At 37.1% G+C, this 24,097-nt stretch overlaps 2 protein-coding genes across 2 annotated transcripts; both read right to left on the reverse strand.

Moving 5' to 3' along the window:
* Nucleotides 1-2,579: 2,579 nt before the first annotated feature.
* Nucleotides 2,580-5,269, reverse strand: LOC137397942 (uromodulin-like). The gene is made up of 2 exons (XM_068084036.1): nt 4,977-5,269; nt 2,580-3,266 (listed from the first exon to the last, which is right to left on the reverse strand). The coding sequence occupies exons 1-2, from the start codon at nt 5,038-5,040 to the stop codon at nt 2,629-2,631; spliced, it is 702 nt and encodes a 233-aa protein (XP_067940137.1). The 5' UTR covers nt 5,041-5,269; the 3' UTR covers nt 2,580-2,628.
* A 2,467-nt stretch (nt 5,270-7,736) lies between these two features.
* Nucleotides 7,737-22,785, reverse strand: LOC137397937 (trans-1,2-dihydrobenzene-1,2-diol dehydrogenase-like). Its single transcript, XM_068084027.1, has 8 exons — nt 22,640-22,785; nt 21,665-21,776; nt 18,096-18,259; nt 16,700-16,757; nt 13,022-13,216; nt 12,481-12,605; nt 10,708-10,864; nt 7,737-8,315 (listed from the first exon to the last, which is right to left on the reverse strand). Exons 1-8 carry the CDS (start codon nt 22,739-22,741, stop codon nt 8,215-8,217), a joined length of 1,014 nt encoding a protein of 337 aa, XP_067940128.1. The 5' UTR covers nt 22,742-22,785; the 3' UTR covers nt 7,737-8,214.
* Nucleotides 22,786-24,097: the final 1,312 nt, after the last annotated feature.

Genomic DNA, 24,097 nt, shown 5'->3' on the forward strand with positions numbered 1-24,097 from the left:
AGTAGTTACACGTAGCTCTTATTCGTAAGCTTGCTCAAATTAGCCATTGGCAATGTGCCAGGCTAATGGGAAATGGCCGGCAACTACATTACTTCTCATTGTTTATAACATAGACCTATCAACTATCTGTAATTAATTATACCCACTAACTAATTGACCTATTAACTATACCTATTAACTTTATACGTATAATTAATAGGTTTATGGTTTATAAGCTGACTTTTTATACCCGTACAACACCGGGTTTCCACTAGTAAATTCATAGATTATAAACTGTATTGAGATCATAGAGTAAGTTGTAATTGCAGTGCTTCAAGATGGCTGCTCCGTATGCTGACCGACATGTATTTATCGACTTCGATTTTCTACGTTGTAAAGAAAACTATCTGTCCTCCTTACTCTCCACAAAAGTAAATACACCCAGTGTATTAGCCACAAGAATATATATTAGAGCAATCCATATATAAATCTGGTTGTTTGTGTGTCGTCTGTGGTTCTGTCATTCGGTCTGTCCAGCTACAGCCATTAAACTTGTAGAATAAAAGGCTTGCATCATGTTGGATTTGTACTAATAAAAATTTCACCCGCAAGTCTGGAAAGTAATCATCTAACCACAGGTCTATGCAGGTTCTTGCGATTCAATTGCTTTTACTATATAAACAGTATACCCTTCTCTCGATTTCCCATCCTAAATGACGTATTAATTAATACATTACGCCGACGGGTTACAATGCCCGTTATCAAATATTTTTTGCCAACTCTATAAAACACGATGATTTTTGTCCTCGCCATACTAGGGCCAATTGATTTTTCGTCATACGATAATAACAAAAAAAAATTTTGAAAACAAAATTTGGCTATGTTTGTACTGATTATGGTGAAATCACACGAATGTCGATATGCTATTTGCTGAAATACCTCCCACAATGCCGGAAAGTTCAGCGTCAATAGTTATAGTAAAAATGAATTCGCAAACAGATAAGTAATAAAATTTTAATTCAAAGTTTTAAATTTACTAAAATACAAACCAAAACCTCCTTGAAGTATGTGTTTAGTAGACTAAATTCATTTAAGTTAGATTTAGTGTTTATGTTACACGTTTGTCTCGAAGGCAAAAACTCTCCACAGTACCTTCTACACAGAGTACATTATAATGTCACATTTCCATGCAGATCACAATCACAATCACGAAATGCACAAAAGTTATTGTAGATAGCTATAGTTACTAATATATATGGTAACATATATGGTTATATGGTTAACATATTCCTTTGTTACTGTTTTTTAATAATGACGAGTTTGATGATTTTACCAAGTGTTTGTTTTAGATAATGACTATGATTTCTATGCCACTCTAATTGTATACCAAATGATTCTCCATTGTAACTGTAGCAAAACAGACTATATTCAGTCATTACTTGCTAATGATTTCTAATGATTACTAGCGGAATGCTTGGCATTGCACTGGTATTATAAATCAGCTTATAAACCACAGACCTATTAAGGTATAGTTAATTAAGTATAGTTAATGAGTCTATATTATAAACAATGAGTGGTAATGTAGTTGCCTGCCACTTGCCATTAGCCTGGCACATTGCCAATGGCTAATTTGAGTAAGCTTACCAATAAGATCCAACTACTTGCTCTCGCAATTGAGCACATATAAAATTACATTGCTGTCTCCGTGACATTGCGCCGTAACGGAGAGCGGGAGTGTATTTGCACCCACATAACGACATATCTCACCTGATGTACCCATTAAGCTCGTGTGGCTTAATTGGTAAGAGATTGGACTGGTGAAGGGGAGGGTCCGAAATCAAATGTGATACGGATTCTTGGTTCTAACAGCTATAGCTGGACATACACACTAAAACAATCTTTGAAAAATATATATATTGATTGAGATAGGCTCTGCGCCTTTTTTATCACTGTGAGCAATCTCCTGTAGCTCGGCATCCCGAGTCAGGTAACTGGCAGCTGAGTTTCCTGCTGTGATAATGAGACTTGGCACTCGACGTTGGTCATGCGAATGGTCTCACCAGCCCTGGACACAGCGCTCTGCCGTTAAGATGTCTCTAATGTTCTGCCTCCAGATACTTATTATCAGTTCAGATTCTAACATTGTGTTGATATGTAATTTGTTAGTCTCACTGCGTAAGATCAAATGATTTTTCTTGTATATGATTTATTGTGACTGTTTACTTATGGGATTTGACACAGGAGCAATTGTGATTGGATGCTGTTCCTAACACCACTAATGGTGCTTGAGTGATTTGAACCCCTGACCTACTGATCATAAGCCAGCACTCTAACCACTCACCCACGGCTGCTCCCTATTGAACTGAAATGACGACATGACCATATGCTGAAAATGAAAGTTTCAAAGATTGTTTATTACCTAAATTTACATGAATTTCAGACTTTTCACACCAAAATTTGTCATCAAAACCAATTTTTGTGTCAAAATATTGATGTTAATTTTGGTGTAAACGCGTTGGAGCACCAAGTTGAAATTATTACCGCAACTGACACCATGTTAGCCATAAAAAATAATCACATGGTATGGTAAGCTTCCACAGTAAACTTAAGTAAAAACACACCTATGTGTCTGTCACATTCACTAGTTGACTAGTCCATTCCACAGTAGGTTGATTGACACATGTCATAGTAGGGCCCGGTGTGTCTGTAAATGAAGTCATTCTTTGCCTCGGAGCATCGCATCACTTCGATCTGACTGGAGTAAGCTTTTGGGAATTGGTCTTGCACACCAAATGCTTCGACCCTTTTAACCACGCCTACATCGGTCGGCATCTCGGCATCGGTCCAGTAAGGCCATAAACTACCACAGCTCTCATACTTTGGCGCAGAGTCGAGCATTCTACTTCCTGCTTCACCCCTGAATCTGAACCACTGCAAGTCCTTTCTTTCGTCACATGCCCGTCCAAGGAGTGAAGACGGTCCACCAGGTTTTAAACCTTTTCCATCATGGTCTTTTCTCCAAGGCTGGGTGAAGGTCGTTGCATTCTCACACTCCGGTGGCTGAGGGTAGGATTGGTGCGAGAGTTGACAAACTGTTAGCTGGTAGCTCAATGCTCTGTAGAAGGCCTGTTCAGCTTCGGCGTCGCTGTGATACTGGTCTCTTGGTTGTCTCGCCGGTTCCTTAAAATCAGGACAGTAGGCGGCTAACAGATTTCTGAACACTTCAACACGGGAATGATAAAGATCATACTGCTGTTTGCTTGAGTCATTAACGACAGCGCTGCCTCCTAGTTGAAAAATGACAGCTAATAAGAAAGCGAAGAGAAAACTTTGCATGATAAGTCCACAGTGCTCCTCTTAAGGTAGATTAAAAGTCGATAAATGGCCAAGCACCCATCTCAATATTACTGTTTTTTCACCAGGGGTGGATATAGATTGTGACAAGAATAAAAGGGGAAATTTTTACGATACAGACCTATGCTTTTGAATAGTTAAGATACTTTCTATATAATTTATATTAGATCAATGATAACTGTATGAAGTCATTTACAAATGAAATTAATTAGAAACTCACAAACAAATAATACTGGTTGCTAATTTGTATTCCATTACATGTTTTGTCAACCTAAAGCCACATCTGGTAATTCCCATGTAGGTAAACATGGTTTTTAATAATCGGGAAATGCCAGGCATCGAGTTAGTATGAGTATAATTAATATGTGTAATATATTAAAATAATATAATTTCACATAATAATATATGATGAGTATATATTATAATAGTAGCTGTAACTTGTCTTTAATAGCTGTCATTAACTGGAAAATTATCTATCATGACGGCTGGTCAACTCGGTCAAATATTTAAATGAGAAAAAGTGTTTACATATTTTCTCCCAGTTAGCGGTTGTTGTCTTCTCTCACTTGACCTCGGATTTAATTCCGATGATTTGTTTTTCTGGCAAACAAAGGCTTTGACTGGCAAAGCAAAAACTTTGAGACTATTTCAGCTCTGCCAAGTTGCGATAACTGGATTTCAATGCTCTCAAATACCTCAGCACTATACTAAACAGTATAAGATGCCTGCTTTTGGATGTGATCTGTGAACTTCAAAGACACACTAGAATGTAGTATCTCTGTAGTTCACAGACTGTTCCAAACAAGATCTGTTGACAAGATCTTGTTTGGGAAAAATATTATTTCCTTTGATTGGTCATTGTTCTACTTGATCAACCAATGGTAAAAGTTGAAAGAAACGCTACCGTTGCTCCTTACCACTTCACCTCTCAAAACCTCCCCCAGAAACTAAACTTATCATATCGTTTTCTGTAATTTCTGTTGGGTGACGCTGGGGTTTAATTTGCTCTTTCAAGAAAGAAGAAAAATTTCTAAAATTAAAATGTTCTATTACTTTAATAGTTAGTATCATTTTTGTTAAGATAAAACCTTGCTAGCAACCAAAGTTTGCATTAATCAACTGAGTGAGTGGGAAAAATACGCAACAACAACTAGCAATGTGAACCATGAGCAGAATGAACTAGTAAGGAGATGAACTAGTAATGAGATGAACTAGTAATGAGATGAACTAGTAATGAGATGAACTAGTAATGAGATGAACTAGTAATGAGAACCAGCAGCTGTTTATACAACCGATGAAGCAATGGCCACGGGTTTCACTAAAGAGTAACAATTACAACCGTAAGGAAGATGAGGGATGCTTTAATATCTATTCTTGTAGTTTTATTGTTTGTATGTACAGCAGCGAGTTATGAACGAGACTACGGCGCTCAAATATTGCTTCTCAAACAGCTCATCGAGGTTAAATGTCCATCTTACATTCTACCCGATTTCCCGTCAGCAGGCTCAAGCGTAGCGGCAGAGCAAAGGACTCAATACGGTGTACTCATGAAGATCTTACTGCGCTGTCAAGTCACAGACAAATTTACAAGAGCACCACCTGCTGCCACTTTGGAGTCAAAAGAGTGTCAAGCAGCAACTAACCTGAATGAGTCATGGCGGCTTGATCACGAGGGTGGCTACTACCAGCCTGGCGGTGAGCAGTCATCAGGTGGCTTTGCGTGTGACCATCGTAAAGGTTTGCAGTGGTTTAGATTCTCGGGTGAAGGAGGAAACAAAATGCTAGATAGCTGTCCTCAGTGGTTCAGCTGTGGTGCAAGATATCCATACTGGACTGACGATGCAATGCCAGAAGATGTCGGGGTTATGAAAGAGATAAGGGTCTATGGAGTTGTCGGAAATGACTGTAGGCACGTCAGCAGGCCAATGGATGTAATCTGTTGCTCTCGCAATACTAAGTATGACTATGTCTATCGATACAAGGGACCCTACATGAGCTCATGTTCCAACGCATTCTGTGGAATGTCATGATTCACTGGCTGAAACGTTAGTTATCTTCAAAGAAATTAAAGTCACTTTTTCAAGTGGGTATAATAAATATTATTATTACCAAATTTTATTTAAATAAAAATGATATGTATCTAGTTGTGAATGAGAGCAGCCGTTGAACATGAATTCAAATATCGAATATCCAATTGACTTGGGGAATTAGAGGTGCGAGTACAGTATTGCTATACTCACACCTCTAGTTACACCCCTGGATACAAACACTTACTTCAATACACCCCTAGATACAAACACTTACTTCAATACACTCCTGGATACAAAAACTTACTTCAATACACCCCTAGATACAAACACTTACTTCAATACACTCCTGGATACAAAAACTTACTTCAATACACCCCAGTATACAAACACTTAATTCAATACACCCCTATATACAAACACTTCACTACACCCCTGTATACAAACATCTACTTTGATACACTCCTATATACAATCATTTACTTCAATGCACCCCTGTATGCAAACACCTACTTCAATACACCCCTATATAGAAACACTTGTTTCAACGCACTATTGTAAACAAACATTTACTTCAATACACCCCTATATACAAACACTTACCTCAATACACCCCTATATACATTGCATGATACTGTATCATTACATGGTACAGTATCCTTGTCAGTCCACACAAATCTAACTCATAGTTATTCCAATCACATCACATTTTATTGATGAAATTGCTGCCAAAATACGCAAGTGAAAACTAATAGATTTAATCGTTTAATCGGGGATTGCGAATTTATGTAAATTGTAGGAAATGCTGTATTTTATAAACTTTTACTAGTTTAGGTATAAATCTATTAAATGCTGCATTTTTACAGTTTTTTCAGTAATGTAATGCCTGACCAAAGTATATATCTATTGTACTAACAGCAAATTTATATAACTGTGCCAAAACCGTTGGCTTTGTTTTTTGGCTGACTATGAACTGCTAACAGGAAGTGATCAGGTTGTTGAGCAACCTACTCTCAGACAATTTTTATGCGAACAAGTTTTAAAAATTTGATGGGAAAAATGAGGTATGGAGGCAGATTAGTCCATTCTAGTAACCGTAACTTCAGACAAATCAATACGATGTATTGAGTGGTGGGCAACAGAACTAACATGTAAATTATTATATAGTATAACAAATCCATTTATCTACATGAGTCATAACTGCACTATTGCAGACATTAAAATTAGCTTCCCAGATCAAATGTCTATCATCTATACGAGCTATTCTGTTTGCGCACTGGAGCAGGATTACCTCACTGAAACATTAATACAATTGCCAAAAACATCAACAGAATCTCAAATTACATGACAGAACGCAAATGACCAAGATGCATTGCAATGAAGATAAGTATTAGGATTTTATCAGCTTAAAATCTCTATGCCGAGATAATGAACTACATTCAACATCATGTGGTATCAACTTATCAGAATCATTTTGACACAAAGAACTGGTGACAGACTGTCAATATGTGACAGACTTGTCAACGGGTGAGACTTGTCAATAGGTGAAAACCTGTCAACAGATGACAGACTTGACAATAGGTGGCAGACTTGACAATAAGCGACAGAATTGGCAACCGGTGGACTACTTGTCAACAGGTGACAGAGTTGTCAATAGGTGATAGACTTGTCAATAGGTTACAGACTTGGCAATAGGTGACAGATTCGTCTTTAGGTGACAGACTTGTCATCAGGTGACAGACTTGTCAATAGGTGACAAAGTTAATAAAGCTTTTTTAACTCTCGTTATTTGCTTGCATGATACAAATTCAAAAACAAGAGAATCGGGAAATATTGTCAACACCACCAGTTTGTTCTAATAGTTTGGTATTAACAGCTAAAGATGAAATGGCTGGCAGACAAGCTGGAGCTCTGGCAAAACAGTTGATTAGCTTTTACCTTTATAAGACGCCGCATCCAGATAATAACTAGACGATTTCAATGTCGTCATCTTGGAATTAAGACTCAACTCAACCTAAATGATTTGAGTCATGGCAGCAGCTAATAGAGCTGCATCATCATCGCTACTGGAAAGAAGCCAAGGTAGAGCTATAGACGGGAAGGCCAAAAAAGAAGATTATACAATGCAGCTTAGGCGTTTTGATAACAAGAAGTGATTAGGTTGAAGATGTGTGGATAGCTTTGAAGAACCTTGTTACCAATGATATATGTTCGAAATAGAAATCTTATTACAATTGTTAATATTACCTTTTTTAGTTCCAATGGTTCATCTAGCCATAAAAATATCTCATTCTCGTCCCAAGCAAAAATAGAACAGCTGTCTTCCAGACATCCACTGCTGTCACCGACAACATTTCTACTTCTGAGTTTATAAAATAAGAGCAAAATAATTTTATTAATTTAGGAACAGCCACTCTCTCACCCACCACCAATTGAAATACTGCATAAAAAGAAAAAACCAAAAACTGCAATTTGGAGTTGTCACCACCTAAAGCATGAATACATAACTCCTACAGTGAATTGCATTGCAAACAGAGCAAGTATGCCAATGGATATAATAACCATGTAGCTATGTACCACCATATAGTGTGCTAAAAACAAAAAAAAAGACTAGAGCACAGATGTAAAACTAAACTAGATTACATGATATTCAATGTCAGAAAGATGAGTGCTAGAAGAGTGCATTGGATTGATTAGGGCATTGTTTTAGGAAATAAGCTAGGAAACTAGATATCCCTCCTGAGGTGAAGGGCTTTGCACAGATCAGTTTTTACAAGATAATGCTCATAAATATCTATGCAAGAAAAATGTTCAAATTTACTCTTCGCATAGAGGATTGTTTGGTTTCTGGTATTTAGTCAGCCATCTTTGACCCGATTTGTTTGTTGATCTCTTCAAGGATCTTGGCAATGTAGAGGCTGTCAGCAGGTGTGTATTCCTCGCACTCAAGCTTGCCTGCAACACAGGAGAGTTGATGTAGAATACTTATTAGCCCTATTACATGTTAGAGTTGAAAAAGAGATACTGGGGAACCTCGGTTCTCGAACACAATACGCTCCAGAGGGTTGGTCGAAAACCGAGTTGTTTGAGATCCGAAACAGGTTTGCCCATTAGAATTAATATATGTAAGTTTTAATCCATTCCAAGTCGATTTAACAACTTCGGTACAGTATTTTTTAACATTTTACACCATAAACTGTACTGTATACTATAAATAAAAAACGAGTAGATATCGATTGTGTTTAAATTTAATAAAAGCTTTTCTATCTATGATGATGAAAAAATAAAACAAAAAGTAAACATTTCATATGCTTTGCTCTTAAAATATTGAAAACATTAAAGGCTAAGATACAAAACCAAAAATCGCAGAAATTGATAATGAAACAGCAAAAAAAATGCAACAGATCAGTTGCATCAAAAATCGTGTGAAAAAGAAAATAGAAACATCAATGGCATGTTTACTTCACATTGTTGAAGAAAAATCCTCCTCCAAAACAATTTAGAGTAATTCGACTGGAGGTGTTGTGTCCCTAGAAAATCTTTTCTGTAGAGGCGACGTCTTCCCAGATGGCTCCTTTTTGTAAAGCATTGATGACGCGAAACTTTTCCCTTTTTTGAGAACCTTCTGAAAGTGGCTCATAACAACGTTGTTAAATGTATAAACATGCTGTCTCCGGAGCTGTTCCGAACGTTTAATTCAAATGCGCATGTTCCGGTTTGGTCGAGGTCCGAGACGAACAAATTTCAAAGTTGTTGGTTGAAAACTGAGTTAGTCGAGTACTGAAGCGTTTGAGAACCGAGGTTCCACTGTACACAGAAAAGACACAAGCCTGCTTTCAGTGAGGAGATGCACACCTGACTACGGTGAAGATATGCAGACCTACAGTGAAGAGATACAGACCTGCTTACAGTGAAGAAAGACAGACCTACCTACATGGAAGAGATACAGCCCTGCCGATGGTGAGGAGATACAGACCTGCTTACAGTGAGGAGATACAGACCTAACTACAGTGAAGAGATACAGAAATATCTCCAGTGATGAGATACAGTCCTGTCAATGGTGAGGAGATACAGACCTGCCTACAGTAAGAAGATACAGACCTGCTTACAGTGAGAAGATACAGACCTGCTTACAGTGAGGGGATACAGACCAGCTTACAGTGAAGAGATGCAGACCTACCTACAGCGAGGATATACAGCCCTGCCAATGGTGAAGAGATACAGACTTGCCTACAGTGAGAAGATACAGACCTACCTACAGTGAAGAGATACGGACCTACCTCCAGTGAGGAGATACAAACCTCCCTTCAGGGAAGAGATGCAGACCTGATTACGGTGAAGAGATGCAGACCTACCTACAGCGAGAAGATGCAGACCTGCCTACATTAAACTATACAGACCTGCCTACAGTGAGGAGACACAGACCGGCTTACAGTGCAAAGATACAGACCTACCTACAGAGAAGAGATACAGCCCTGCCAATGGTGAGGAGATACAGACCTGCTTACAGTGAGGAGATACAGACCTCCCTTCAGTGAGGAAATACATCCCTGTCAATGGTGAGGAGAAAAAGCCTTGTCAATGGTGAAGAGATACAGACCTGCCTACAGTGAAAAGATACAGACCTACCTACAGTGAAGAGATACAGACCTACCTACAGTGAGGAGATACAGACCTGCCGATGGTGAAGAGATACAGACCTACCTACAGTGAGGAGATACAGACCTGCCGATGGTGAAGAGATACAGACTTGCCTACAGTGAGGAGATACAGACCTACCTACAGTGAAGAGATACAGAAATACCTCCAGTGAGGAAATACAGCCCTGTCAATGGTGAGGAGATACAGCCCTGTCAATGGTGAAGAGATACAGACCTGCCTACAGTGAAGAGATGCAGACCTACCTACAGCGAGGAGATGCAGACCTACCTACAGCGAGGATATACAGCCCTGCCTACAGTGAGGAGATGCAGACCTGCCTTCAGGGAAGAGATGCAGACCTGATTACGGTGAAGAGATGCAGACCTACTTACAGCGAGGAGATGCAGACCTGCCTACATTAAACTATACAGACCTGCCTACAGTGAGGAGATACAGACCGGCTTACAGTGCAAAGATACAGACCTGCCTACAGAGAAGAGATACATACCTGCCTACAGTGAGGAAATACAGACCTACCTACAGTAAAAAGATATAGAAATACCTCCGGTGAGGAGATACAGCCCTGCCGATGGTGAGGAGATACAGACCTGCCTACAGTGAGAAGATACAGACCTGCCTACAGTGAGGAGATACAGACCTGCCTATAGCGAACAGATACAAATTTCTGGGGTGAAGAAATACAGACCTGCTCGTATAGCTTCCGAGGCAGCTGCGCATTCATAACTTAATCCAGCAGAATTCTCAAAGTTATACGCATTTGCTGGCTGGTCTGGCAGGTCAAAGCTGTAGCTGTCTCCATTGGGTAGCTTAATAGATGTAGGGCAATGGAAGGGGTCGGGCAGCTGCAATCATTCAATACAATCACACAGGTGAAAATTACACCATACAGCTTCCGAAAGTGAGCAAGTGATGTTAGTGTAGGATATAACAGTCATGCCTATCTCATGCCTCATTTGCTGGCCGTTATACCTCGGTTTCACACAAACTATCATACGGATTATTTACCTATGAAACAATGTCATTTATGGTTAATTATTTGTGAATTTTTTTATTTTTGGAAGATTATCATTTATTGCTGGCAATTTTTTATTTTTATACTTATATGCAGAAGTAGCAGCACATCATTTTACTTAAAGATAAATTTAGACAAAATTTCAGTAAACTTTATCAGAAAGAATCGGTATTTTTCTATCATTTTTTATCATTCTATCACTTCTATCATTGTGTTTTTTATTTTTGAGTTGATCTGACTGCCAGGATGTTTCAAGATTAAAATTGATAAAACTTGATCGAGATTAAAACGTCCAAGTCAACCAAAAGTGTGATTATGACGTATATAAGTGCAAATACAAACAGAATAGACACGCATAACACTTCAACTTGACCACAATATCACCACAACGATATCAACTTGTGATGTCATTTCGCATAGGTATATTTTTCTTTAAGCGCGATCAAGTTTTATCGATTTTAATCTTGAAACATCCTGGCAGTCAGATCACCTCAGACATCAAATACAAGCACAAATGATAGAAAAATACTGATACTTTCTACAAAAATCTATAAACAAAAATTGTGTATGTTCACCTGTAAGGTCGGCTGAGTACTGTAAGTTCTATTATCACTTTCTCGTGAAAAAGTTAGAGTATTAAAGTTGCCAACCGCCTTAACGCAACCGTTAGTAGTAGTTAGTAGTAGCTGGTTATGAACAATGACTCAGACATAATACAAAAAAGGAGGTCGACAGAAATTGTTATCATGCTAGTTACTTGTATTGATCTCTTTTTGGTATGTCAGCAGACATGAACAAATACTTACCTAATAATTAAATATTTAAACATAAAAAACAGTTTGATAAATGAGTCAATCATTAACTAACTGTAAATTATGAGTTACAAAGCGTGAAATTTGGAGTTGTCTTCTAATTCATTCCTACCAAAATAGAGAAAGGGCAAACTTTCTTGTAGTTTTTTAACATTCCGGAAATCCATTAGTTACAATGTTCAGTGAACCAGGTGCACTTGTCCTACTGATTAGGTAAATGTTGGCAAACTAGAGACTCAAGAGCCTCTATCATCGTCAATACTTTCCAACCCCTTGCATAATAACAATCACTTCAATGCACCCCTGCATACTAAAACTTACTTCAATACACCCCCATACACAAACACATATTTCAATACGCCCCTGTACATTAACACTTATTTGCATATGCTCCTGCACACTTACATAGATTCACTTAATACACCCCTGCATAGTAACACTTACTTCAATACAGCCCTGTCTATTTACACTCTCTACAACACACCAAAATACACCCCTGCACACACAAAAATATTTGAATCCATGCCCGTGTATTAATAATTACTTCAAAACACCCCTTTATACAAACACTTATTTCAGTACACCCCTTTATACAAACACCTACTTCAATACACCTCTGTACACAAACACTTACTTCAATACACCCCTGCATTCCAGCCAGCCTGGCTGTATTACTCAATTTATACTTGCTGCTGCACTTGAGGACAGCCCGTCTGTTACCAGAGAAAACTAGTATAGCGTCCCATCCAGAGTCGACACCTACAGATAAATATCCAGGCTATGTTCCAAAATATCCCTCAATAGCACTGCTTACATCTATGAATATAATATATTGATAGCCAGGGTATGTCAGCTTATCACAGCAAGCATGGGCAACACTGGTCAGAGTAACAGTAGGCAGATATACCAGTATTCATGAGGTCAAATTATAGACATAATTTCGGTTATCGTATGTCTATTAGCCATTTATTTCAACTGTACAAACCAGAAAATGCCTTTAGTTTTAGCAGTCACCTTTCAGTTCAATAACTCCTTATGCTAAACCTGATTTCAAGAAATGAGCCTTTCCAAGGGGTTTTGTTGTAATCTGTCTGCATAGTAAAAGCCAAATTGGAAGAAATGCTCTAGATACAACATATGTCTGAATTAACCAATGGCATAGACATAAAAAGCACCTGTAGGGTATAGATCTCCTCTGGCGATTATCTCTATGGGTTCCTCCCTCTCAAACACAAGCCGCACAAGATTAACTAGATAGACGCCAAGATCGAGGCTTGCCCCTCCTCCCAGATCTCTCAAGTTCAGACGAGGAACATCTGAAATGGCGAGTCCAAAGCTCGCCTCCATGTGTACGACCTTACCGACCGTCTCTAAAGGGAACAGAAGATAAGCGTTAAATACAGTCAAACATGGATAACTCGCCCACGGATAGCTCGAACACATGGTTAATTCGAACAGTTTCTTTGGTCCATACCCACGTAATGATAAATTGCTATAGATAACTCAAACTCAACACTGTTAACTCGAACTGTTTTTTCCCAACGGCTACCAAAACAACCGCTACCAAAACGGTTGTTATCGCTTTAGAAAATCACTTTATTCCAAGCCATAGAGGTAAACCTCAACTTTTCGTAATTCATAAGCGTCGTTATTACCACCATCGGCAAAATATTTTTGTCAACGACTTTTCTAAAGGTTTGGTGAAATTTGATTTATACCAAACATCCGCTTAGCGATCGCCCTTCAGAAGCAAGGTAAAGTGAGGTAATCTTTGCATAAATTTCAAGAAAAATCGGCAAAATTGATCGTGGGTAAAACGCTCAAAAGAAAAAGATGTCTTTTCTTTTGAGCATTTCAACAACGATCAAGTTTTGCCAATGTTAATCTAAAAAACGTCCTGGCAATAACATCACCTCACAACAAACCAATCTCAAGTAATAGAAAAATCTCTATACTTTTTGATAAAAACGTTTTAAACTTTACATTGGAAGCATTTAATTTGAAACAGGCCATTTGTGCTTTTGATTTATATTATAGTTTGTATATGTACTGATGTCTTTTCTTTTGAGCATTTCAACAACGATCAAGTTTTGCCAATGTTAATCTAAAAAACGTCCTGGCAATAACATCACCTCAAACAACAAACCAATCTCAAGTAATAGAAAAATCTCTATACTTTTTGATAAAAACGTTTTAAACTTTAAATTAGAAGCATTTAATTTGAAACAAGCCATTTGTGCTTTTGATTTATATTATAGTTACTCACTTACTCATTTATTATTTCAGCATCTAGTCATCTATTATTTTTATGTCGGAGGTGATCTGACTGCCAGAATGTTTCAAGATTAAAATCGACAAAACTTCATTGCAGTTAAACGCTCAGAAGAAAGATACGCGCCAAAATGATGTCACTAGTTGCGAGTCCCTAGTCTAGTCCTAGTCAAGTCTTACACTAGTGCCTGTCTCTCTTGTTATTAATATCGGCAATTGTGTTCAAGTTGGAACGTTACGCGTCTCTTTTCTGTCGGTCTCTTTGCAACTATAGACGTCATAATCAAGTTTTTTTGAATCTAAGCGTTTTTACCGTGATCAAACTTTGCTGATTTTAATCTAGAAACATTTAAAAGTAGTTAAAAAGCTCAGATTCAAGCAAAAGTGCAATTACGATGCCTATGAACTATAGCTGAACTTCGGCAAAGATAACAATAGAATAGAACGTGATAACTGATATCAATAACGAGAGAGACAGGCAGCCATGCAGCTAGTGACATCATTTCAGCACATATTAATCTTTTGAGTGTTTTAACAGGCCCCAGGGCTGATACTCTGAAAGAAACACCCACCTGGATAGGCCAAGACTAGGATATTGTACCCCCAATCACCTGGTTGGTCAACTTGAATTTGGATATTGTACCCCCAATCACCTGGTTGGTCAATTTGAAACACACCCCCTAAACACTGGGAGTTCCCTAGAGGGCACCCAGGTTCCACGCTCTGCTAAACATTTAATATGATTCATGCATTAATAAAGCAGAAACAAGCTACAAACAAAATTCCCAATTTCATTTTTATTTCGGATTTCTTGTTTGTTTAGTACAGTATTGCAAAAATGATCGTTTTTCTTCTGCAAACGAATTATTTTTTGTTGTTAACAGAGACCAATATATTTTAGTTTACTATTGGTAAAAAATTAAACAAAAAAAGGCAATTAGCTAACCATAAATCTATTTATAAAAACCGTTCGTGTGGCGACATAATAGTCGCTCTGCCCACTAACGTCAGTATCGCAAAACGGCAAAATGTCGGTATGACTGCAAAAGGGTTAATAAAACTTATTCCAAACATCAACCATCAGAATATCATTTTAATTTACAAAGAAAAACAATGAATATCAATGAAATAAATATATCATTCATTCTGAGTATATTGCTAAAGGGTTACTAAGATAATGCTGTGTCGACTGTCTCCTTTACCTTCCTTTCACATCAGCAGGCAAGCAGTAGCAATCTGCATTAAAATGAAGACTGGATTTTCGGTGCAATTTTTGGTATCACTTTGGCTGAATAAAACCTTAATGATCATGGGCCCTTTTTACTGGCTTGGTTGTGGAAACCCCCCCCCCCCCCCTAAAGTAGCAAATTCACTGACAGTGCCCCATGGTCTAAACCCCCCCCCAAAACGTGATTTTGGGCCGAACCTAATGGGCCTTTCAGGGAGAGTATCAGCCCTGGGTAACAGGCAGCCTAGCAGTTTTTAACTCTGCACTCAGATAAGCTCAAACACCAAAAACAATCACAAATGATAGAAAAATACCGATGCTTTCTGATAATGTCTACGAAAATTTTGTGTACGTTCATCCTTAACACCGCACTATAAGCTGTAGCTTTACTGTATCCACTAGCAGTTGGATAGGATAATACAATCATAGTGTAATACTCGGAATGAATATGTGATACTATGAAAGGATATGACAGCAGTAACAGGTGTTGGCACTGCTAGCAGTATGTATAGTAAGAACGGGCTGCATCAGCAAAATACTAAGAATATGGGTGGATGAAGCCAAAAAGTGTCACCCATGAATGTTGATTTCCTGGGTGGTTACGGTTTGTAAGAAAAAGCGAATTCTCATAGCATACTCAAAGGTGAGACAACTTGAAACAAAAGCCACGCCATCATCAGATGTAATTTTAACTAGGATAAAAGCTGTGTCCATCCACGTAGCCATGGTTGTAATTTGAGAAAAAGACTGCATCAAACGGGATTCGAACCTACCACATTCAGGATGACAGTCCAGCACATTACGGTTTGCACTAATTGTTCACATACCTATTCTCTGACCTTTATTATAGAAAAAGTGAACAAAAAATAATATAGATGAGGTTTAAAAACAAACCATTTATTGATAATTTCCGATGGCACACCCGACGATCACTCACGGCGCAGTCACGGTACTAGCATTGATAATGCCTGTTCTGTTCGTACCGGAGAGAGCTAGTTTACAAACAGGGCTTTTAGCATAGCAAAGATCTTGAGTAGTGAACAGTTTCAACATGATCTGCTAGTAAATCATTGTTCATAATTAACGTTAGTCTAGAACTTATTGTTAGCTCAAGGTTTTCCCAAGTGGTTTTTCCCGGAGAATTGAACTTTCTAGAATTGGTCGAAAGTGTTCCATACACCCTGCATTCTCAATAAACCAGTGTATCGTAACAACAAGAATGATGTAGTATAACAATGCATGTTGATACGGAGGCGGCAAATAGAAACGGTGCACCCATATACATGATTAAGGTGAACCAAGGCTATGTACCCATAGAAAGAATAAAGTATCAAGGTAAACTCGGGCTACATACCCAATGCTAATTGATTCTTAATCTCCATGTAGGTAGGAAAGAAGTTTGACCAGAGAGCCTACAATGACAACATATTGTATGAAGGTCATTCTGCAGTGACTCAGTTGAACTATGTGAACACAATGCATTAGGTGAGTTTGTGTGATGCAAACAATGTTGTCAAATCTGTACTGTTTGAATAGCTCATTGGCTATGATCTTTTCACCTGTAAGCAAACCATCTATACATTTTGGACACGTTGATGCGATTACGCATGAATTTAAAGCTAATGATAAATTCAATCTTACTATATAAAATTCCAAGTCATGGACTGAGATTTGTCTTCTCTTTAAAGAGGACAATACACAAAATCAAGTTTGATTCTTGTTCAAGCTTTAAGGCTAGTGATGTGAGAAACTCGACATCATTTTAATTAATAGTTTCAAGGTCTGTTTATTTTATCAGGGCAACAGAATACGAGCCAATTCAGAGTTACTGCTAAAACTATTAACTATAGAGTATGCTGTATGCAGTCAGACCAGGCCATAGGCATCCAATATGACAGAACGTATCTAAATATGCAAAAATATAACTATAGATAAAGGAAATGTCATAACATCTGCTATAAACATTATAGGCAGCTGCAAACTTCTGCTTTCTTTCTTCTGTATTACTAGGGCAGCAGTACCTAGTACTAGTACTAGGACCCTAGTACTAGGGTCCCTAGTACGTAAGACCCTGGTAAGACCCTAGTACTAGGGTCTTACCAGTACGCTGCCAAATTAAAACAACAAGAGCATACACTTGGCAAAGTTCCGTACAGGACTTTTACAAAAACAAAAATAATGCCAAAATTACACCAATTACGATAAAAGGAGTTGTCTTCTCAATGCTGATTAGGATTCAACAGTCATTATTGTTAGCCTAGCAGCGCCACCCCAACTACAAGCAGCAGGGTCAGCCATTCACCTGTGTATTATATATTTATTTCTGATCCACATTAATTTCATTTAATGGAGTAGGTGATTAGTTCCTGAAAAAGCTAGGTTTCGTCACATATTTATGGGCGGAGCTTGTAATGCCGATTGTGTTGTTTTCGAAACGGATAGTGAAACGCTTTAAAAAAAGCCTAAATGACTTTGAAGGTTAGTGGACCAATCTTTATTTTGAGTACAAAATCGGAATCAGCGTGGCTGATTTACATAGAAAATACGATAAAAGTTGTTCATGACAGTTATGGTTTAAGGCTAACTACAAGATTATCGTTATTTAAATCGAATTGGAGAACTTGCATCAATTTGACAGTTTGAATTTTTCACATAGTGAGAAGCAAAAACTTTACATAAATTTTTTACGTTATGTGGAATTTATGTTATAGAAGACATAGGTTATAGGAGTGCCTACTGTATAATTTTACCTCCATGAGAAAGAGACTCTTAGAGCTGGCCAAGTCATAGAGCTCTTTAGAGGCGCTGTAGTGAGTTGTCAGACTTTTCTCACAGAGAACGTGTTTCCCCGCGTTCAGCATCATTTTACAGACTTCAAAGTGCTGACCAGTCGTATTGCCGATGTAGACAATGTCTGTAAATATTACACATGTTCAGACCATAGAGTTATCTTCCCCTACAGTGTTCAGACAGTCTACACATCTAAACTGCTTTAGATGCTGGCTGCTGTGAGATTGCTGATCGCATTACCTGTCTGCAGCTTTTGACACTTAACTACCTGTTTGCAGCTGCCAAAACCCAACCACCTTTGCTAATGTTCCCTAATAACTTCAAATGACAATATAAAAAACAGCGTGCTTTTATATTGTAATTTACATATATCGTAACTTTTTTATATCATATTTTATAAAGAACAGTACTTCTACCTTTATTTCACTAATGTTCCTTAATAACTGCCAGTGACAATATAAAAAACAGCGTGCTTTTATATTGTAATTTACATATATCGTAACTTTTTTATATCATATTTTATAAAGAACAGTACTTACACCTTTATTTCACTAATGCTCCTTAATAACTTCCAGTGACAATATAAAAAACAGCGTGCTTTTATATTGTAATTTACATATATCGTAACTTTTTTATATCATATTTTATAAAGAACAGTACTTCCACCTTTATTTCACTAATGTTCCTTAATAACTGCCAGTGACAATATAAAGAGTAATATTTAAATGTAGGTTGACTTTTATTCCTGCCCGCATACAGCCTGCTCAAGTATTAAACATGAAACAGGAAGTTAATAAATCGAGAAAATTCTACAATGTATTTGTCTGGTTTCATCACAGGAAGTTGAATAAATATGAGTTTAATATTAAAAACACTTGAATTAATTGATGATGTATTCTCTGTGCTGGCAGTGCGTGTCTTTCAAAGACTGATGAGTTCTCATTCACTTGATTACATCATCAGAATCCCTAACTATTCCATACTAATCCATCGTTTTTTTGACGTCATCACCCTGTTTGCACCTGCGCTCGTTTACGAAAAAGCCGCCATGTTTGTAGAAACCGATCGTCATTCTCTTGATTAATAGTATTTTTCGGTGTTGTTTTGATACTAAAATAAAAAATTTGCAAACAAAAGCATTGTTTGCAATAATTAATTGCAAAAGCTTTGTGTTTTTAACGATAAAAGTTGTCTATAAAGATGGCAGACAATGATAGAATGACGTCACAAAAAACGAAGGATACGCTGGCAATCTCGTGTGCAGCGAGAGATCGGCATGTGTAATAAGTATGAGCACAATTATTCCATGATACAGCAAGGTGGTTGAGTAGTGCAGTTGCTAGTGTGTCTAGTCACTAAACTGAATATGTGAGTTCAATTCCCATACGGTGCATTTCTTTTTACTAACCTGTAAGTGTGACTTTAGACAAATGGAAGGACAGACAAACACAGCTAGTATTAAAGCACATAAATTACAAATTTTTTTATTGTATATTTCAGTACATCAGAGTCTTGGCTTTCGAATGAGCTATTGTTTGCCATGGTGAGACAGACATTGGTTGGTGTTTATAGGATTTCCCCAGAGCTCTACCGCGAAAAAATTTTCTGGCATTGTCTCGAAAATTGTGGCGTCACAATTCTCATATTCGTTGTTGTGTGTTATTACCGCTTATTTATCAACTATGAAAGTGACGATAATGACGCTAGTGGCAGGCGAAGGTAGGACAACTCCAGAGAACGAATGAAGATGACAAAGGAATCAGTGTCATTAGTTCTCCATGTACATATTATTTCTATGATAAGTACCTCAGACTCCAAGAACCATACTATATTTTCCTGATGATATTATGCACTAGCTCTTTATTTTTAATGTGATGTTGAGGGTGATGACTGAGACTAATTAATTTCAAGCATTGCGTGATCTCGCGAAAGTGCAATTGACATTTAGTCCTAGGGCCACACAACCGCAGGTCATAATTTAATCGATGTGATTGCATTGCCTTTGTCAACGATAGTACATTTATTGAAGCATAATTAATTAACCCAGAACATGTGTTTGTATTGGTCGGGCGTTAGCACGATCCGCAGGCATTGTTGATTATCTAGAATCTTAGTTTATTATTAGCACTTTCTGGGTTTAACAGCACCGATTGTCACAGAAAAACACAGCCTCAATGGCAGCGAAAGGGATCGACGACCTAAGGCTAAATGAGAATTATGACATCACACTTTGAGTACCTGAACCAAGTGGTTTTTTTGCAGGACGTACTATTGACACCCCGCTTTTCATAGTTCTATTATTCTTTGTGTGTTGAATATAGGCTCATTCGGAAGCCAAGACTCTGATGTATTGAAATATATAATAAAAAATTATGTAATTTATATGCTTTAAAGTAAAGATTCTCAAACCGTTACATATGCATGTATGGAGAGATTTGTTATTGGCAAACAGTTTCACAGATCTCAGATATTTAAATTATATAAAGACTTATACTAAATCAATACAATACATTACTTTATTGGCAATAATTCGCACTGCTTCATAAAAATACCATCAAAATGTGAGAAAATTGCTTTATAAAATATAATTGAGGGTTTATCTGAGACGAACCATAACAAGTTGAAGATTAGTAGGTAAAAATTATTGTTCATTATTCTCTGGTATCCTTCAGTTTTCAACAGCTGTCAGTAAATTAGAACAAAAGTTTAATCAACTTTTTCATGTGTAAATTTGTGCTAAAACCAATCAGGGATTTGCCTCCCTTTGTCTACATTTTTCACCAGCAGCGGATGCTAAAATGCCGAAGATTATGCACTTAATAGTTGAGTATATAATACTTCACAAAAGCAAATATAAAGAAATAATTACAATTTATATTGCTTTTGTAGATTTGTAGCCTACCCATACTGAATTTTATCTGACAAACTTTTGTCTGCTATTGCACATAGAAATGGGAGTTTCAATGGGTGTTCTCTTTGTTTTGAAATAAATTTGATAAAAACAAAAATTTAAGTAAAAGTAAATTTAACTGACATTCAAAGTTGTGCATATTGTGTATATATTAGTCAGTCCATAAATATTTTCGTAGAAAAAGCCTTTCCAAATGATGCCACCAAAAAATATTTATAACTAAACAGGTATTAGCCTAATTGGTATAATCTTGCATATCCAGAAAAGGAAATGGAAAAGCACGCATCGGAAATATCCTAGTCATAAGTCTTTTTTCAGGACGAATATTAGGACATCTGTGAAAATGTCTTTAAAAGCCTCGAGTAAAATAAAGTTACTCAGTAATAATACATTGCAAAGAGCGTTAAGTCTTTTAGCTAATCGAGTTAACGGTCGGATACACGACTATAACGATGAGATACCATTGGCCTGCATTCCTAATCGGGAGCAAGCACACCAAACAATTATAAATTTATTTACAATGAAATTACCCAGGATTAATATGAAGTTGTCTGCCCATACAGTGCATAGACATGGCCACTGTCACCTTTAAACAGGTAAAAGCTAAAGTCAACTCACTGATATTCTCATCATCAGCAACCTCCTGGTAGCTGCCATAAACAGTAGATATCCCATGATGCTCAGCAAATGTTTTTGCCCGGTCTAGTTGTCTAGCTCCGACAGCGACTACCTGATAAAACAGAAGTTGACTGATTAGAGGGCTTTAGTTGCAATTTTGAAGAATGAAAGCTAAAGAAATCAGGTAATACTGTACTTAACTGGCAGTGGCCGTGTTTACAGGTTATCATGTGCATCGCTGATCATTAGAGTGACTGAGATAAGAGAGAAAAGCAAACAAAACTCTATAACACTATCTCGGAGTGTTAAAATTCTGAACTTTTGTTCAATATGTGGAAAATAGTCTAAAATATTTGTTCCAAAATTTGTTGAGATCTAGAACACTCATAAATCGAGATTGGATTAACACCAGCTTCGCAACTGCTCTACAAAGCACACTAGAGACCGCAGTATCAGCAAAGTGCATCTCTCAGGTCTATAAGCTTTGGTGAATAGTATTTTTCTAGCAATTTCTATTTTGATACGCATTTAATAATTTTAAAATAGTTCCATTTTTATAATAACTTGAATGATTTCGTGGCAGAGCCTTGCAGATTTTTCTTTAAAAAACTGAATCAACAAGCCAGTCATGAAAAAACGACACAAGTCAATATGTCCTTATTAACCACTGCCTGCATGACAGCATCAACTCTAAAGGGTGCAGTATTACTCCAGTGTGCTTTGAACTTTACACAGAAAATACATACTATATATTTAAGCCATGGGAACTTCTCTTACTCCTGCAATGTATGGTTCAATCATGAATGTTAATAATAATATTTAATATAAACAATAAGAATTTGATAAAGAATAAACATAGAACAGTAACCAAGTGAAAATTAATGTTTTCAACAGTTAGACTATCTCAATGTGAGATCTATATGTAAATAAGGAGTTGTCACACCTTTATGAAGTTTAAATGAGGAATTATCTCACCTTATTATGTGCTGCCGCTGGACCTGTTGGGTCGTTCAAAGCATTGACAAAGTCATGGCATATTTTACCAGCTGATACGATCCCCCAGTACATGCGCTCCATTTCTTAACACGGCTAGAAGAAAATCAGATGTATTATAGACAGGCAGTAAGAGAGACAATACTTCTGCGACAAATAACAGGTACAGAATGAATTAAAATATGCAAAAGTTAGCTAAAAGGTTAAAGCTAAAATACCTAAACAGTCTGACAATAGCAGTTCTATGCAACAAAAAAATACAAAGCAATAATTGTGATTAATAGTTGTATCTGAGAATGGAGGCTACGCTATAGTAAGCACAGAGGCTATACTACAACAAACGCCGTAAACTGATAAGTAGTTTTTTATCAAATAACTGCTGCACTAATTTCAGTTTGTTTTTAAATGAACGGTTCATCTATATACATGTATATATTTCTCAAAGTTGATGTGTCGTTCCAGCTATAGCTATTATATCCTTGGATTAAAGAAACCATATCACAGAAGATTTGATCTCAGACCCTCCTGTTCATCAGTCTGATGCCTTAATAATTAGGCCACACAAGCTTGATGAACTCAATTAGTGATATATGTCGATATATCGAAGCTAATAGGCTATCACTTGTGAGCACGACGTAAAGTTATGGCGTAGCAGTAGCTCCTATTAGTAAGCTTACTCAAATTATCCATTGGCAATGTGCCGGACTAATAGAACCTGACACGCAGCTCTCATTACCTCTCATTGTTTATAAGCTGATTTTTAACACCCGGGCAACGCCAAGTAGCACAACTACTTTATTCATAAAGAATTCGTGAATCTTTGGGCCAATAAGCCTCCAGTTTTGCTTAATGTGCAAACTTAATATTTGATAATGGATAAATGATAAATTTATTATGCATGGCTTGGTTCCTTAGTAATCATTACATAACAAAATATTGCATGGAGCTGCAACAATCGAAGGTCATATAACTTTGCAATAACATTTTATAAAACAAAGTTCAAGTGACACGATAATGCCACTTCTGCGATTATATTCTAGAACATTTCAAAGTAAAACCTTGAAAACTTATCATTGACTAAAATATGCAACAAGCTAGTTAGCAGAACTACTAGCATTGCAAAAATTTATAAGATAATGAGAGGAGATCTTGGTGCATCTTGGTAATTAGTGTCGTACTTTGTTGTTGGAGCAAAGTTTGCAATTTCACTAAAACAGAAGCTGTATGCATTGATTAAAAAATTAAAAAAAACTGTTATAAAATTGATTCTAACTAACCCATAAACCAAGTTAAGGTAACCTAGGCTTTAAATATGATTAAAGTACAACATTACCGGCCTTTAGATATCTCAATGTTAGAAACAATTTGAAAATAATGGAATGTACTCTCTAAAAATCAAACATATAGACAGCAACTAAACATACAATGCAATAAAACTAA

The sequence above is a fragment of the Watersipora subatra genome, chromosome 6, assembly GCF_963576615.1.
Source record: "Watersipora subatra chromosome 6, tzWatSuba1.1, whole genome shotgun sequence".
NCBI lineage: Eukaryota > Metazoa > Bryozoa > Gymnolaemata > Cheilostomatida > Watersiporidae > Watersipora > Watersipora subatra.